The sequence below is a fragment of the Astatotilapia calliptera genome, chromosome 14, assembly GCF_900246225.1.
Source record: "Astatotilapia calliptera chromosome 14, fAstCal1.2, whole genome shotgun sequence".
NCBI lineage: Eukaryota > Metazoa > Chordata > Actinopteri > Cichliformes > Cichlidae > Astatotilapia > Astatotilapia calliptera.
Genome location: NC_039315.1, coordinates 4,933,617 through 4,949,597, shown reverse-complemented (window position 1 = coordinate 4,949,597; position 15,981 = coordinate 4,933,617). Strand labels below are relative to the sequence as shown.

Below are 15,981 nucleotides of genomic sequence, written 5' to 3'. Positions count from 1 at the left end.
GAAACCACAGCAATAACGTTTAACGTTCACAGGAAGCAAAAATGAAAAATGAATGAATTTATTAAACAGTTTGACAGTACTTACAAAGTAATAAGTAAACGGTATTTATGTCTCTAAAATTGCTCTTCTTTTAGTCGTGTTTAAATAAGAACACTTTTCTTAGAGTTCACCCACATTTTAAGTTCCTGACTGTCTTTTCTCAATTTTCATTTTTATCTTAAAGCCAAGAAAGTCATCCGTTATCAGTGGCCTCAAAATAAGATGCAGGAAATAAATATGAACTTTTAAGGTTTGCTTTTCTAAACTCAAGTGTCTTTAAGATAAGAAAAACAGACACACATGGAGTCTTAAACTTGGAAAAAAAGGAAAACAAGCTAAACTTAATCCTTCATTTTCATATTAAAATGATGAAGATTAAGGTTCTGTTTAAACTTTAATTAAACTTTAAACTTTTGGGGAGTATTCAGGTGAACTTAACTGGGAAAATGAGGTAGGAATGAAACGAGGAATCTGTGATGTGGAAATTAGAAGAAAGGAAGTGACACAGCGAGGAAATAAATAAATAAATAGGGAATAAATAGCAGTTGTAGCACTGGGAGTTTTTCTGTTGCAAAATAGTTTTTGGATTTCAAATCCAGAGGTCCTTTTAGATCATCAGTAAGGTGATTTAATCAAACATTTAGGTGCTAAGAGTAACGTCAGCAGGCCTGAGAGCGGTCCAGGGTTAGCTGAGGTTTCTGTTGTCACGGTAGCTTTGAGTTATCGTTTCCTCTTGCACTTTTTCTGCCCTCATCTCCGCCTTTTCCCCAGCAGTGAAAGTGAGAGTTTGCTTTGCCCAGTCAGCAGGTAGAGCCAGACCACTGCAGTAACTGTACACAGGCAGAAAGAGAGAGGGAGGGAAAAGCAGTAAAGAAGGGAGAGGACTGACAGGCGAAGGAAGAGGTAAAGCTACCGTATTTACAGAGCCATACGCAAATAATAACAGACTCTTATTATTTGCTGTCACTTCAGTTGTGTTGCTGTATATGGTTGGCTGAGTGGCATTGTACTGTGTGCAGTGCTTTTCTGCTTAGCTTACACACTGGCAGTGTATCTGATCCAAGACTTATTGACCATCTTTTACCTTTTTTATAATAACTTACTGTCATAAAAAGGCCGTATATGCAGATTCAGGTATTGACTGATGATATTTGACACAGTTTGGAGGTATATTTAATGTCAGGCTCTAATGTTTTATACATTCAATGTGAATTTATAAATCATATTATCTTTAGCATAAAATGTTAAAGATAATAAGTGTTTTCTTACTTTCTAGTACCTTTTTAGAGAAGAAATCAGACTATTGAGACACAGTTTACATCACAACAGACAAATCACTAAAAAAGGTTGTGTGTGTGTGTGTGTGCGTGTGTGTGTGTGTGTGTGTGTGTGTGTGTGCGTGTGTGCACAGTGTTGCGGCTAATGACTTGGGTAGCAGCTGATTCCAGGGTGCCATGTCCCCAATTACCTTGGATCATGTCACTGTGATGTGATTGGTTGAATGGCTGTCACTGTCTCCTATCATCAGGCGTTGTAACGGCCAGCGTGTTGTCCTCAGGAGGCACACAGAGCCGTGTGTTTTTAACACCCAAACCCTCGCCTCATGTCATATTTCTCTTTGTTCCTTTGCTTGTAGTTTTTCTTGCTTTGCTGTTTCTTTTTCAGCATTCGGGAATAAAGTCGGGGCTCAGACCTTTGCTCCATTTCGTTTCTTGCATACATGCTTTGTCACTTGACATCTTGCACATTTTACTTATTCACTGCTTAGTTGTGTCCATAAAGTTTATTTAAAATATCAGAGGTACAGCTGCAGGTGGACAAGAAATAAGCTAACCAGCTCTATCTTAATCAGGTTAACTGGTGGCCACTCAGAAGCATTTTTGATTGTTTACAGCTTGATTTACTTTTATTAAAGTGAATCCATTTTGCTTAATTCTGGCACTGATTTGTTTGAAGTATTTTTTTTTGCTATGACAGGAAGAGAGTGCAGAAGGGTTAATGCACATAAAATGGCCTGGAGCAGAATTGAACCTGGGCCCCTGCACTGGTATTTTGGCATATAGATTTCTTGCTCAACCCACTGAACTACTCCAGAACACAGCAACAAATATTCAGTGAGGCTTTGCTAGAGTAGCTTTGCACGATTCTTGTACTGGGCCTTGGTGCACTCTGTCAGATCTGTGTGAGGCAAACTGTTGTAGCTCTTCTCCTTCAGGGCTGTCATCACTTTGAACCTGCTTTTTTCTGCTTCTGATATCCTGATTACTGCATTTGTCAGAGACCTGAGTGTTTCCATCATAGGAAAACTTTGGCCATGTTTAATATGAGAATGCACCATTACAACTGTGCACATGTAAGAGAAAATTAAGGACGTGGAGTCTTTAAGGTGAACCTATACTTCCAAAAATGAAGCAGCAGCGTGTTTATATGAGTCTCTGGGACAGACAGAAAACACTAAACTCTTGGTTCGTCTTCTTCTTGTTCAGATCCAGGTGATCAAAATAGAGACGGAGGACAACAGAGAAACCCGCTCTGCCAAGGATGCGCTGCTGCTTTGGTGCCAGATGAAGACTGCAGGGTGAGCAGTGAAATAAAAACACAGAAACTAGAAGCTCAAACTGCAGATTTCATGATCATTTAGGTGTTATACTGTATATCTAGTCAGAATGTAGTGAGAGTAATTTGGAGCTCTTTAAGATTAGAAAGCATTTCTCCATGTCGCAGGTACTCTGAGGTCAACATCCAGAACTTCACCACCTGCTGGAGGGACGGCCTTGCCTTCAACGCCCTAATACATAGACACAGGTAGGACACACGTACACAGCATAGAACCAGCACTGTTAGTATGTGTTTTTAGTCCTTTTTTTAGATGCAAACACGTTACCAACAAAAAGACGAAAAATATTCACACACACATTTAAACAAACACGGAGAAGCGGGTGTGACTGACATGAAATTTTAAAATCACAACCATACACAAATTTTTGTTTTTTCATGTTGTGCCCTCCAGACCTGATCTAATAGAGTTCCACAAGCTGACACGATCCAATGCAACCCACAACCTGCAGCAAGCCTTTAACATCGCTGAGCAGCACCTGGGCCTCACGAAACTCCTGGACCCTGAGGGTGAGAGTCATGCAAACCACACTCCATGCTGCAATATCCAAAACAGTGCAAAACCTGCTGCACTCAGTAAGATAGACAACATTTTTCTTTTTCACAGAAATGGGAGACGTGAGATTAACTCACGCTTCAAAGGTTCTCACAGCTTCTTTCAAACATTATAAGTTAACTGATTTTAAAACATAAAGCATGTAACAGTACCCAAAACTAGAACTAACATTCAATTTTTACCAGAAAGGCCAATGCATATACTCATTCCATTATAATCTTTTTATGATGGATTAAAAAGACAAGGATAAAGGCTATGTAAGGGAAGTTTAAAATGTTTAACTCTTCTAAAATGTGTGGGCGCTGAAAATGTGCTCAGACTTTGTCCAAGTGTGCAATAAAAAAGCTTTTTAAACGTATGTAGCTTTTTTTTTTCCCTTCTGTGAGTTGTGTGGAAGGGTGAGGCCATGAGATGGCAGCTGAAAGCATGTTTTTTCCCACACATTGTTTTCAGTCACGTCTTACAGTGAACTCAGAATTATGCAGGAGAGACATGCACAGATCTGATGTATTAATAAGACTTGAGCCATTACTCAGACTTACTCAGACTCTCAAATCTTATGGACGAGTGACCGTGGTGCTGATCTATACTAGAAACAATCAGATCCTTGTATGTTAAGAGGAAGGAGTGCTGGTCTTAAAGGTGATGCTAACTCTTCTATCTTTCCGTTTCTATCACCTCCCTCCTGTGCAGATGTGAACACCGAGAACCCAGATGAAAAGTCCATCATTACATACGTGGTTTCCTATTACCACTACTTCTCTAAGATGAAGGCTCTTATTGTGGAGGGGAAGCGCGTTGGCAAGGTAACGCACATGCTCTCCCAAATATGCCTACAAAACCTGCATACTGACAGCATCAGAGAGGAGATCAATGAGCCACTATTGCTTTAAAACATGAAGGGCAGGCAGTCTGAAACAAATAATATCACTGTAATATCACTTTACTAGCACGTGCAGACCTTAGAGGGATTTAAATATTATGATTCTTAAAGGGTTTCTTGGTTATTCCTGCCTTTTTTTGTTAGCCTCATACCTCAATCTTGCTCTCAGAATCTCCTTGCAACTTTCTTCTCTCTGAACCAGGTGCTAGACAACTGCATTGAGGCAGAGAAGATTGTTAACCGCTATGACGCTCTGGCATCTGAGCTCCTCGAGTGGATAGAGAAGACCATCGCGGTCATCAGCAACCAGAAGTTTGCCAACTCGCTGACCGGAGTTCAGCAGCAGCTGCAGGCTTTCACCACCTACTGCACTATAGAGAAGCCCATAAAGTAAGTTTGATGATTCTTTAAAAATACCAGATTAACATATTTTGTCATTTTTTTTTAACACCACATGTACAAACCCAATTTCAAAAAAGTTGTGACGCTGTGTAAAACGTTTGATTTGATTTGCAAATGTCTTAAACTCATAAGAAACGGTATAATTGGAAGAATTTGACGACAGCAAAGCATCTCCAAAACCTTGGGGCCAACTTCAAGCTGGAAAACAAAGTGATACTAAAAAGAAGCAGCTGGAGGAACAACACCAACTAATTATGTAAATATGTAATACAGTGGTCGCTTGCTATAACGCGGTTCACTTTTCGCAGCCTCGCTGTTTCACTGATTTTTTGGGTGCAATCTTGCATGTTTTTTTAAATTTATTTATTTTTTAACAGCGCATTGTGTTCTGCGTCCTGATTGGCTGTAGACCATTGTCAATCAATCTGGTGCCGTGTCTCCTGTACAGTACAGAATGTGTTCAACTTGTCAAATTTACATAAATCTTTGATCGCTAGCAGTGTGACTCTGAAGTGCTTTACTGTATGTTTGTAAGGTTTCTCCCAACAAACGCAACAATGTCGACGAAACGTTTTGCGCCATCAAAGACAACTACGGTAGCCTTTGGTTTCATTCTATAATACTGCACTTTGTAGAAAAAAAAGGTTTGAACTTTGAGAGTGTTTAAACAAGAGAGAAAATTGTGAAAATGTTCATGCCTGTCTGAGAAAAGTGTATAAAGCGTGTAGTGAGGGGTTTTACGGTCTTAAAACATCTATAATAATTGGAAAAAATAAAGTTGGCTACTTTGCTACTCATCTATCACCTATTTTTGGAACATAACTCCCATGATAAACGACTGACCACTGTACCACATCACATATAGTAAAATAAGCTTCGGTTTGTGACCGCTACCAGTAACCTGGTGTGACCAGCTGTGATTCAAAACACTTAATCTACAGCTTCTCAAGTGTCAGAATTAGTTGCTTATATCTGCTTTACTAAGTAATTTATTATTTATTAATGTAATTAATGCATTTAATTTATGCCAGTCTTGTGAAAAATATACTGTTGTGCTTATACCATATACGTTTTATGTTTCACCCTATTAGAGAAAAATAAGATTGCTGTGTATGTGTGTAGCTGTGTAGTGTAATTTTATGTGACTCCTACTAAAGTGTAGAGTACTAGACTCATGACACCTCAGAGTGTACTGTCAGCAGCAATGATACCCACAGAGCAGACGCAGACACACACACACACACACACACACACACACACACACACACACACACACACACACACACACACACACACACACACACACACACACACACTCTTGCTATGATACAATAGGCCTTGTTAGGCTCTGGGTGACTTAAGCAGCTCACAGCCAGCTGTTGACTTGTGAAACTGGCACATAAGCAGATGTGCATACATATTAGTGGATATTTTAATAGAAGACTGTTCTCAGACTAAATGTAGACTCTCTGTGAGTAATTAATGAGCACAACCCTGGACAACAGACAGAAACACGTCTGTCAACAAGCTTTCGTGCTGTTTGAGTGATTTTTTGCTGAGATGACTGCGATACTGTGACACTGACCCACCAACTAAAGCTTCCTGCTTCTCATCCAGGTTTCAGGAGAAGGGTAATCTCGAGGTCCTTCTCTTCACCATCCAAAGCAAACTCAGAGCCAATAACCAGAAACCCTATGTGCCTAATGATGGGAAGCTCATCTCAGACATTAACAAGGTCATACACCCATAAGCTGTGTTGTTTATATTTTATATACAACATTTAATCCTTTCTCCAACACTGTTAATCAGTTTGTCATTCATCTTCTAGGCCTGGGAGAGATTGGAGAAGGCAGAGCACGAGAGAGGTGTAGCTTTACGGAAGGAGCTGATTCGCCAGGAGAAGCTTGAGCTGTTGGCTCAGCGCTTTGACCACAAAACCACCATGAGGCAAGCCTGGCTCAATGAGAATCAGAGACTCGTATCGCAGGTAGGGGGGACAAATGTCTCAGTGTATTACTGGTACTTGTTTCATTAAATCTAAGATCACGACTTTCTTTGTTTTCCCCTTCGACTTCAGGACAATTTTGGCTATGACCTACCAGCAGTCGAGGCAGCGATGAAGAAGCACGAAGCCATCGAGGCAGACATAGCCTCATACGAGGAAAGAATTGGCGTGGTTGTGGAACTCGCAGCAGAGATGGAGGTGGAAGGATACTACGATATCCGGCGTATCTTGGCACGTAAAGAGAATATCCTGGGCCAGTGGAGTCTGCTGAAGGAGCTGGTGGCTGGGAGAAGGACCCGGCTGGAGAAGAATCTGGCCTTGCAGAAGACCTTCCAGGACATGGTGTACATGATTGACTGGATGGAGGACATGCAGGTACTAGAGAGCGTGAGAGACGTAAAATGAAAAGGACACTACACCTAAAATACGAGTACTGGGGTCAAAAGAAACTCTGTAACTAGAGTCCTACATACACTTCAGATTTTTCATGTGTGTATATAAACACAGATATCAAAATTTATTATTGAAACCCCTGGTTTCATCATTTCTTCTTCCATTAATTTCTCTCGCCTTTCTTCCCTCCCGTTGCTTCATTCCTTTCAGGTCCAGCTGCTCTCGAGGGACTTTGGGAAACATCTACTAGAGGTGGACGACCTGCTGCAGAAGCACGGCCTGCAGGAGGCCGATATTACTGTGCAGGCTGAGAGAGTAGAGACGCTCAACACTGCTGCACTCAAGTTCACCACAATAGAGGGTACACGCATGTACACACACATTGTGTTGCAGTGAAAGTGTTTTATTTGTCTTTAGCAATGATTGGAAAATTGGTATTTAAGGCTTGGTGTGAGTAGGTTGATATCCTGTGTCTGACTCACGGTTCTAATAAATTTAATGCCGTCTCATTTTTACAGGTTACCAACCATGTGACCCACAGGTGATCTGTAACCGTGTCAACCATGTCTCTTCCTGTCTGGAGGAGCTGAAACACCTGGCAACTAAAAGACGTGCTGAGCTCGAGGAGTCAAGGAAACTGTGGGCCTTCTTTCAGGTGAGATGGGTCAGCAGGCTGTGGGGAAAATGGCGGGATTAACTTGCCGGGATTATTCCTAGGAGCCAGTATCTGAGGAGCTTGGATGCTTCAGAAAGCTTTGAACATTTTTTATGCCCCATGCATGTCTATGGGAGCAACCAGGAGTCCCCACACAGACATGGCGACAGTATGCAAACTCCACACAGAAAGACCCCACCCTGGATTCAGGCCAGGCACCACCAATCGCCCCACCCAATCATTAAACCTGTTCAGTTTTCCATTACAAATATTGTCCTGCTTTAAAACTTGTCTTTTGTCCTATTAGGAGCTGGAAGAGTCGGAGGCCTGGATCAGAGAGAAAAGCTCCATCCTGGGAGCTCAGGGCTACGGGAAGGACCTGAGCAGTGTGCTGAGGTTACTGCAACAGCACAAGACTCTGGCTGGGGAACTGCTGGCTCACCGCTCACTGCTGCAGGTGCGTGTTTTCAATTCTGCACCTGGTAAATGTACTGCTGTAAGAGTTTTTCTCCAAACTTCACAGACTTCAGTAAATTTATGCATTTACATTTATACATTTCTTTTAGTTCATCTAAAAAAGACCCATCCAACTTCTCCTAACAGAACATTTGGAGTTCACGTTTTGAGGATGTATCTGCTGGCCCACATTAAAAGCTATATCAGCCAATAGCTTTTATATGCTATTGGTTGATATTAATTTCATGTTCTCCTTGTTTTGTTAACTTTACTTTGAAGCACCAGGTGGTCTTTTTAATGAAAACAAGAAAGAGAACAATATGAATATGTTAGATCTAGGGTCTCCAGGTCTCTTGGTCTTTAGGGTTTATTTGTTTTTCAGCCACATACAAATCAAGCGTTTTCTCAAGCCAGAAGTGGCCATTTTTCAAATGAGTCAAATATATCTTTCCTCCTATCCAGAACACCATGAAGCGAGGGAAGCAGATTCTGAGTGAGAAGAGCTTTGGCACAGCGGGGATCCAGGAGCGCATCATGGAGGTTAAAGGCGAGTGGAAGAGGCTGGAGGACCAGGCTGCGCAGCATCTCAGCCACCTGCAGGAGGCGCTCAACTTCTTCCAGTTCTCCACAGAGACGGACGACGTCGTGGCCTGGCTGCAGGACGCTTACCGCCTGGTGTCCAGTGAAGACTTTGGACACGATGAGTACTCCACTCAATCGCTGCTAAAGAAACACAGAGGGGTCAGTGAAGCCATTGACAAACATCGTTTGCATGTAGTGGCACTGCGCAAACACATGGTGGCGCTGCCCCTGCGGTACCGTGAACAGGAGGTGGGTACGGGCGCAACAATCAAACAAAAAAAAGGATGTTTCACTTCCCATGTCTTTATTATTTAATAAACTTTTTGTCCGACCATCTCGTCCTGTCTCCTCTTCCATCCTCCTCTCTGCAGGAGGTGCAGGTTCGTATGGGAGAGGTGGAGCAGCTGTACACAGAGGTTGCTGAAATCGCAGTGCTCAGACAGCAGTGGCTTCACGACGCCCTCGCTGTGTACCGCATGTTCAGCGAGGTCAACGCCTGCGAGCTGTGGATTGACGAGAAGGAGCAGTGGCTGGAAAGGATGGAGATCCCAGAAAAACTGGAGGATGTGGATGTCGTGGCACACAGGTGAGGAGGAGGGGAAGGAGGACAGAATGGCTAAAGGCAGTTGGCTTTACCATCTCAGGCCTACCAAAGCTTAGCTGGGTGGTCAGTGTCTGTCTTGTTGTCTAAACTGTTACCAAGAATTGGTCCAACTTTTGCAGTTCAAAACTACAACCCTCATGTTGCAGATTTGAGAGCCTGGACCAGGAGATGAACAGCCTGATGGGAAGGATCCTGGATGTTAATCAGATAGTTCAGCAGCTCCTGGATGGAGGTCATCCATCTTCTACAGAGGTCAGAGGTTGTCAGGACCACCTCAACTCTAGGTACTGAAACAAAAGCAACAATCGAAGTGATAACAGCTGCATCATTTACCACAGTAACAAATAGATGTGCCTACCAACTCACAGATGAACCTTATATTAGTAATATAGTTAATATAGTTCCTGTGTCGGCTGTTGGTTGGTTGGATTGGAGTGCTGTGACTTCTCTGTGTACAATTTCATTGCTAAGGCATTGAGAGTACAACGTTTAAAAATAAGATAAAATGTGATTGAGTGGAATAAGGTCAAAGTTACATTATTTAAATCAGCCCCAGTTACCAAAGTACAGCGCTGTAGTACATAACATACATGGTAGTACTGTAGCACTGCCATATGTGACAAACAATATTTATTAGTAAAGGTTCAAACTTCAGAAAATGAGCTCTAACAGCGTAAACATGTTTGTGGAGAGCAGCTTGCGAACTGATTGCTCTCTGTTGAAAAATGACTTGATTTTACTGATTTTACCAGAGGCAGGAGGAGGGGCGTAGTAGGTGGGTGGAGAGGAAGGTGGAGGGAAGTCAGCTGACACACAGGGAAAGAAGAGAAACACCAAGAGTGTGAATTGTTGTGGGGTTTGTTAACAGCTTTTTTTAAATTGCCGTCTTTGGGAGTTGAACCTGCCTTCTCATCGTAATTATGCGACATGCAGCTCTTACATCGTAGCAACTTGGAGCCATCCTCCCTCCGATCTCTGTCCACGTAGATCCTGAGATAGGATTGTGTTTTTGTTTTTTTGCTTAAATGTCTCAGCCCGCTTCATTGACCAGTTATGTCTGGCAGCAGAGTCCATGACAGCCGGGTGTTCGTGAGTCCGGTGACCTTGGCACGTGGAGAGTCGGTCTTGGGGTGACCATCTGTGTTGGCTTCCTCATTTAAGACGGGGCTGGCCAAGAGTCCCAAATTCAAAAACAAACATACAAGCAGTCATATTTATTCACCGCCTTCACTTGTATTGGTTAATAGAATTGTGTTCCAGTAGTAAAAGCCTAAATGCATAATATATTAACTTAATTTGATGATATTAAACACAGTGCGACTCTACCCAGCTTAAGTGGCACAAAGAACATCAGTCTATAACAGTAGGAGGGAAAATTCAAGGTGTATTTCTCTCTCTAAAGCACACGGTTGTCTAATCTCCTGACGTTTATCGTGCTTACAGCTCACTCAGTTTTACTCCCTCTGTCTTTCAAAACGATTCCTGATGTAATATCTACAGTTTGGTATATATCTATAAATTGTTAAAAAGCCAAACAAGAGTCAGCAAGAGTACTGATATTTAACATAACATACATTTAACACTTGCTAATAACATTTTATAAATACTACCACCACTACTACAAATGATTATATGGTATTTAAAAAACACGTCACAATACCTGTTTTAATTTAGTTTTAGTAGAGGTAGTAAGGTTTAAACACCTGAGGTCAACTATCCAACACAACAGCCAATGCAGGTGACGAACAGCGTGCAGGCAGGGTGGAGTGGGTGGAGACGTGTGTCAGGGGTGATTTGTGACAGGAGGATAGAGGGAAAGGGAAGGTTTACAGACCTGCTACGGTGTAAGGTTTGGGGATGGTAGCACTGACTAAAAGACAGGAGGCTAAGCTAGACGTGGCAGAATTAAAGATATCAGGATTTTCACTGAGATTGACCAGGATGGACGGGATTAGAAATGAGTACATCAGAGGGAGAGAGGATGTTGGAGGTGGAGTTGCCAGACAGGAGGAATAGGAGGATCTCAGAGGAGATTCGTGGATGCAGTGAAGGAGGACATGAAGGGATTTGGTTTGAGAGGAGATTGCTAGGGATAGCATAGCAGATGATCCACTGGGATGAACAATAAAAGGAGCAGCTGAAAGAAGGAGGAAAAAAATAAGACCATGGCAGAATCAAAGCAGTATTAGTGACCTAATTTTCAGTCAGGTTATTATAACTACAACATAATTACTAGGGGTGCAACGATACACAAAATTCACGGTTCGGTTCGATACTTTGGTGTCACGGTTCGATATTTTTTCGATACAAAAAAAAAATGTTCATGCCTTTTTAATTTGTCATTTATTAAAATTATAAATATATACTTTAACTCAAAAGTACAGTTTTTAAATTTAATGTTGCTGAAACAAAAGTAATTAAAAAAATAAATATATCTCAGGGCTCTCAAAATTTCAAAATCCCTGGTAGCCCTTCGGGCAGGGACTCTTCAGTTTTTGGTAGCCCAAAATAAATATAAGTAGCCCGAATAAAAAAGAGAGCAATTTTTTGATTGATGTTTTGTTTCCTTTACAATATTATACATTAAAGTATAATATTGTAAAGGAAACAAAACATTAATCAAAAAATTGTTGAAAAACAAATTACAACATTGTATAAAAATTACAATCATCAACTCAAATACTTGATTCTAATTGAACAGAAATTTCTATGAACTTGTAAGAACTGTGTAGGACATGAATCAGTCTGTGTCAGATCCTGAATTTGAAATTTCCACTGAAGTCACGGGTAAGTGACAAGTGGAACCAAGATCGAGGCCATTTGCTTTTTGAAGTTTGCAAAGACTGCTAAATTGTGCCAGTGGTAGTTCACTCTTTGCAACATAGTACACTGTTCTAAACAGATTTTTCAGGTTTATTTTTAGTATGTTATTTGCAATTGGTGTTTGTTCTGGGAAAGATATTGCAGACTGAGCAATAATGCATTTCTTGCATTTCTCATGGGTTCTAATGGGGGCCTTTCTTAAAATGACTGGTCCCAGTAACAAAGGCGCTTGTCGACTCAGAAATCGAGAGAAAACCAACAACACACCCGGCAGAACATTATGTTATTTACACGGGTGCACATAAGTGGTCCGCATGTGCGCATTCGCTGTCAAAATAAAAGACGTGCACCAGATAAGAAGTTGCAACGCGCGTTTGCGTCCATATAAAAGGCAGTGTTTTTGTCCGCTAGAGTGGGATTTTCACGGCACATTCTGCACCACATCTCTGTGCGTTCATCATTTGTTTGAAGCCAGCTCACCTCCTGCATCCACTTTTCCGAGAATACGCGCTTCTTTTGTGGTTCGGACTCCTTCTGACATTTGTTTGGAGGTGGAGGAACACCAAAGTAATTGCTTAAAGGAGCTTCTTCGACATCCTTAAGAGTTCTAAACAAATGTCTGTCCTCCTCCAGAAAATCTTATGTATGCAAACACGCGTTGCAACTTCATATCTTGTGCGCGTTTTTTATTTTGACAGCAAATACGCACCTGCGGACCACTTATGTGCAGCCCCGGTTATATAGCTCGTCATGTTGCAGCCACAGAAATTCTTTTGTCCATGAAACCATAAAGCTGCACTTTCTTTTTGCCTTATAGTCTGATTTGTCATAACTTTTCCGTTTTGTGGTAAGCTTTTCTTTGGCTGTCACTTCTTCACCCTGACCTGTCTTATTTGGCTCAGCAGAACTGAAATATATATCCTGCTACTTTTATATACACACACACACACACACACACACACACACACACAGGTCAGCGATTCTCTGCGCGATCAACCTCTCATATGTTTAAGCTTGCTGCGGGAGATTTCACTTGTCATGTTTGCATAGTAAGCTAACGATTGATAAGACGATGTCAGAGGAATTGGTGCGCAAATTATCATCACTCACCAATCAGTACTGTCGCTCTCACAGTTCGGGCGATTGCAAAGTGAAAGCAAAAAACAAGCGCAAATTCAAACGCGATTTCAATATGTCACATATTGACAGTGGCTCACCGATGCCAATGACATAATTACCCAGCTACATTTCCGAAAGAATGCAAAAGCATTGACATATATTTTTCCTTCCTACAATAGCCCGACGGGCAGGGCAGAGATAGATTTTGGTAGCCCGACTGGAAAAATCGCTAGCCCCAGGACGTCGGGCTAGCGATTTCGTGAGCCCTGTATCTGATTGAGGAATCACTCATCTTTGGAAAAGAGAGTTTATTACAGAGAAATGGCTCTTTCCAAAATAAAAGCTATACTATACGCTTCTTCTGGGCAGCATATTGTAGCGGGTCAGGGCTGTTCTGGGTTCTGTTTGTACAGTTATGTTTTGTTTATGTTGCCATAGTGACGGGTGACGCCTTCTCGCTGCCACGGTGTGTCCTTCCGGGGTCAGAGGGCGCCCTGTGTGTTGTTGTTGTTGTTGCTGTGGGGTTGCCGCGCTGAGCAGTTAGCTAGCGGCAGTGTTCTTCTGCAGATGTCAATAAACGGCTGTGCTCCCTGGCTAGCTAACGGCAAGCAAGACCAAACGACACCTCCGTCTCCTCGTTGTCTGAGCTCGCCACATTGGTGTCAGAAGTGGGATGATGGTGGCACCCCATGTTCTGACCCGAGTGACTTTTCCCCCGCCAGTCGTGACCGGCCGGTGCGCCAAAAGAAGGCACCTGGACATTTGCATGACTTTGTGTGGGGTAATGGGGTCGTCGGGGACGACTGACCCCTTAGGTGGGGGCTATGTAGCGGGTCAGGGCTGTTCGGGGTTCTGTTTGTACAGTTATGTTTTGTTTATGTTGCCATAGTGACGGGTGACGCCTTCTCGCTGCGAAGGTGTGTCCTTCCGGGGTCAGAGGGCGCCCTGTGTGTTGTTGTTGTTGTTGTTGCTGTGCGGTTGCCATGCTGAGCAGTTAGCTAGCGGCAGTGTTCTTCTGCAGATGTCAATAAACGGCTGTGCTTCCTAGCTAGCTCACGGGAAGCAAGACCAAACGATACCTCCGTCTCCTCCTTGTCTGAGCTCGCCACAATATTAAACATAGCAGGTCCCCATAAGGAGAATCATGTGCTAACGGCTGTCTAAATGACTCGGGTAAAGTTTGTAGCCCTTAGAGGTCCTTAGGGACATTTATTGTCTTTTGCATTTTTAATTTTAAACCATTTTCACTGTGTTGAGTGGAATATAGCCAAATTTGTCAAAGAATTTTCTTTTTAATTATATTTTATAATTGTGGTGTAAATTCATTGAATTAGCCTAAAATGGCTAAGCTACAGAAATGCATCCACCTTAGTCCCTTTGGACAAAAATGTCCACATTGAAACCCATTATAAACGCTATTTTTCACGCCAGAAAAATTACGGTCAAAGGGATCGTCAGGTTTCCAGTTTAGGTTTCGTTTTGGACTACAGGCCTTAGAGTTGTAATTTTTTTATTTGTCCACCGGGTGGCGCCCTTGCTTCACATTTGACCTCTGCTGGAAAACAGCCGGCTGCTTGGACAGACCTGCCGGAAATGAAGCCTCATCTCCGGCGTGCAGCAGCGGCCGGGCGGGACCATTTTTTGGTCCCTAGGACCATGAGAGGGTGCATTTTTTTTTTTTTAGTCAACAGGAAATGACGTATTTGTTGTCACGTGGTATCGGGCGTGTGTGCTGGAAAAAGGGGTCCCCGGTGATCGTGCCCCGGTAATCGTCGCGACTTACCCCGGCAAGATGCACTTATTTCGGCCTAGAGGAGGAGCATTTGCCGCCTGGAGACCATTTTCTGGTCCTGAAAAAAAAATAAAAGGCGATCGAAATGACTGTTGGCGCCAATCTTTAGTCCATCTAAAGGCCTAATTATAATAACAATTGAATATTACCTCAAATGTTTTTTTTGGAAAATATTCAAGTTTTATGTTTTTTGGGGCAAAAAAAGCAGTGCGCTCATGTGACGAAACCGGGATATAAAGGGTTAAAATCCGCGAAATGTAATTAAAACTTGACATGAATATTTCAAGGAGAAGTAGTTTTAAAAGACTGACCAATTTAAAGTGAAAAAAAATTAATTTAATATTTTTATTGCACATTTTGGGGAATGGACATAGGCTTAAAGGTGGATGCATTTTTTTTTTTTTAATGTGCTCCTGCAAAAAAAATAATGGCAGGTCAAAATGAATTTTGGTGCCAATCTTTGACCCATCTAAAGGCCTAATTATAATAACAATCAAATATTACTTCAAATGTTTTTTTTGGAAAATATTTAGTTTTTTTGTTTTTTGGGGCTAAAAAAAAAAAAAAAAACAGGGCGCTCATGTAATACAACTGGGATTTAAAGGGTTAAAACAACGAAAATATAATTAACTTTATATGAATATTTCAGGGAGAAGTAGTTTTAAAAGACTGACCAATTTAAAGTGGAAAAAAATATTAATACATAAGATTTTTATTGCACTTTTTGGGGAATGGACATTTATGTCCATTAGGGACCAAGGTGGATGTCTTTTTTAGGGATCTCCAAGGGGTAGCATGCATGCTTGTTGTTTTTGTCTGCTTCCACTTGTCTTTGTACTAGGATGATGTCGGTGTAAATGTGCAGTCATATTCGTTGTGTTCCCACTAGTGCTGTCAGCGTTAATCTCGTTGAAATGATGTTAACGCCACAACACGGCAAATCTCCGTTAACGAGCTACCCCTGATCGCCCCGTGCATGGGGCTAGACGGCCAACACATTAACGAGCTAACTGCGCTAACACACTAGTTCCCACCCATGTAATTGAGCATTGCGTG

General features: G+C 42.0%; 1 protein-coding gene across 7 annotated transcripts in view; it reads left to right on the top strand.

The window, feature by feature from the left end:
• The window catches only part of sptbn4b (spectrin, beta, non-erythrocytic 4b), a 119,387-nt gene that overhangs the window by 41,430 nt on the left and 61,976 nt on the right, over positions 1 to 15,981 (top strand). For 6 of the 7 annotated variants that reach the window (XM_026191936.1, XM_026191934.1, XM_026191933.1 and 3 more), the window contains exons 5-18: positions 2,526 to 2,617; positions 2,764 to 2,844; positions 3,050 to 3,165; positions 3,905 to 4,017; positions 4,297 to 4,484; positions 6,114 to 6,231; positions 6,325 to 6,483; positions 6,574 to 6,876; positions 7,105 to 7,255; positions 7,413 to 7,549; positions 7,857 to 8,006; positions 8,468 to 8,836; positions 8,959 to 9,173; positions 9,338 to 9,475. In XM_026191936.1, the coding sequence (XP_026047721.1) occupies positions 2,526 to 2,617; positions 2,764 to 2,844; positions 3,050 to 3,165; positions 3,905 to 4,017; positions 4,297 to 4,484; positions 6,114 to 6,231; positions 6,325 to 6,483; positions 6,574 to 6,876; positions 7,105 to 7,255; positions 7,413 to 7,549; positions 7,857 to 8,006; positions 8,468 to 8,836; positions 8,959 to 9,173; positions 9,338 to 9,475 (2,330 nt within the window). Of the gene's footprint in view, positions 1 to 381; positions 943 to 2,525; positions 2,618 to 2,763; positions 2,845 to 3,049; positions 3,166 to 3,904; positions 4,018 to 4,296; positions 4,485 to 6,113; positions 6,232 to 6,324; positions 6,484 to 6,573; positions 6,877 to 7,104; positions 7,256 to 7,412; positions 7,550 to 7,856; positions 8,007 to 8,467; positions 8,837 to 8,958; positions 9,174 to 9,337; positions 9,476 to 15,981 lie in introns of those variants that run through there. The other variant, XM_026191939.1, reaches the window with a different exon arrangement.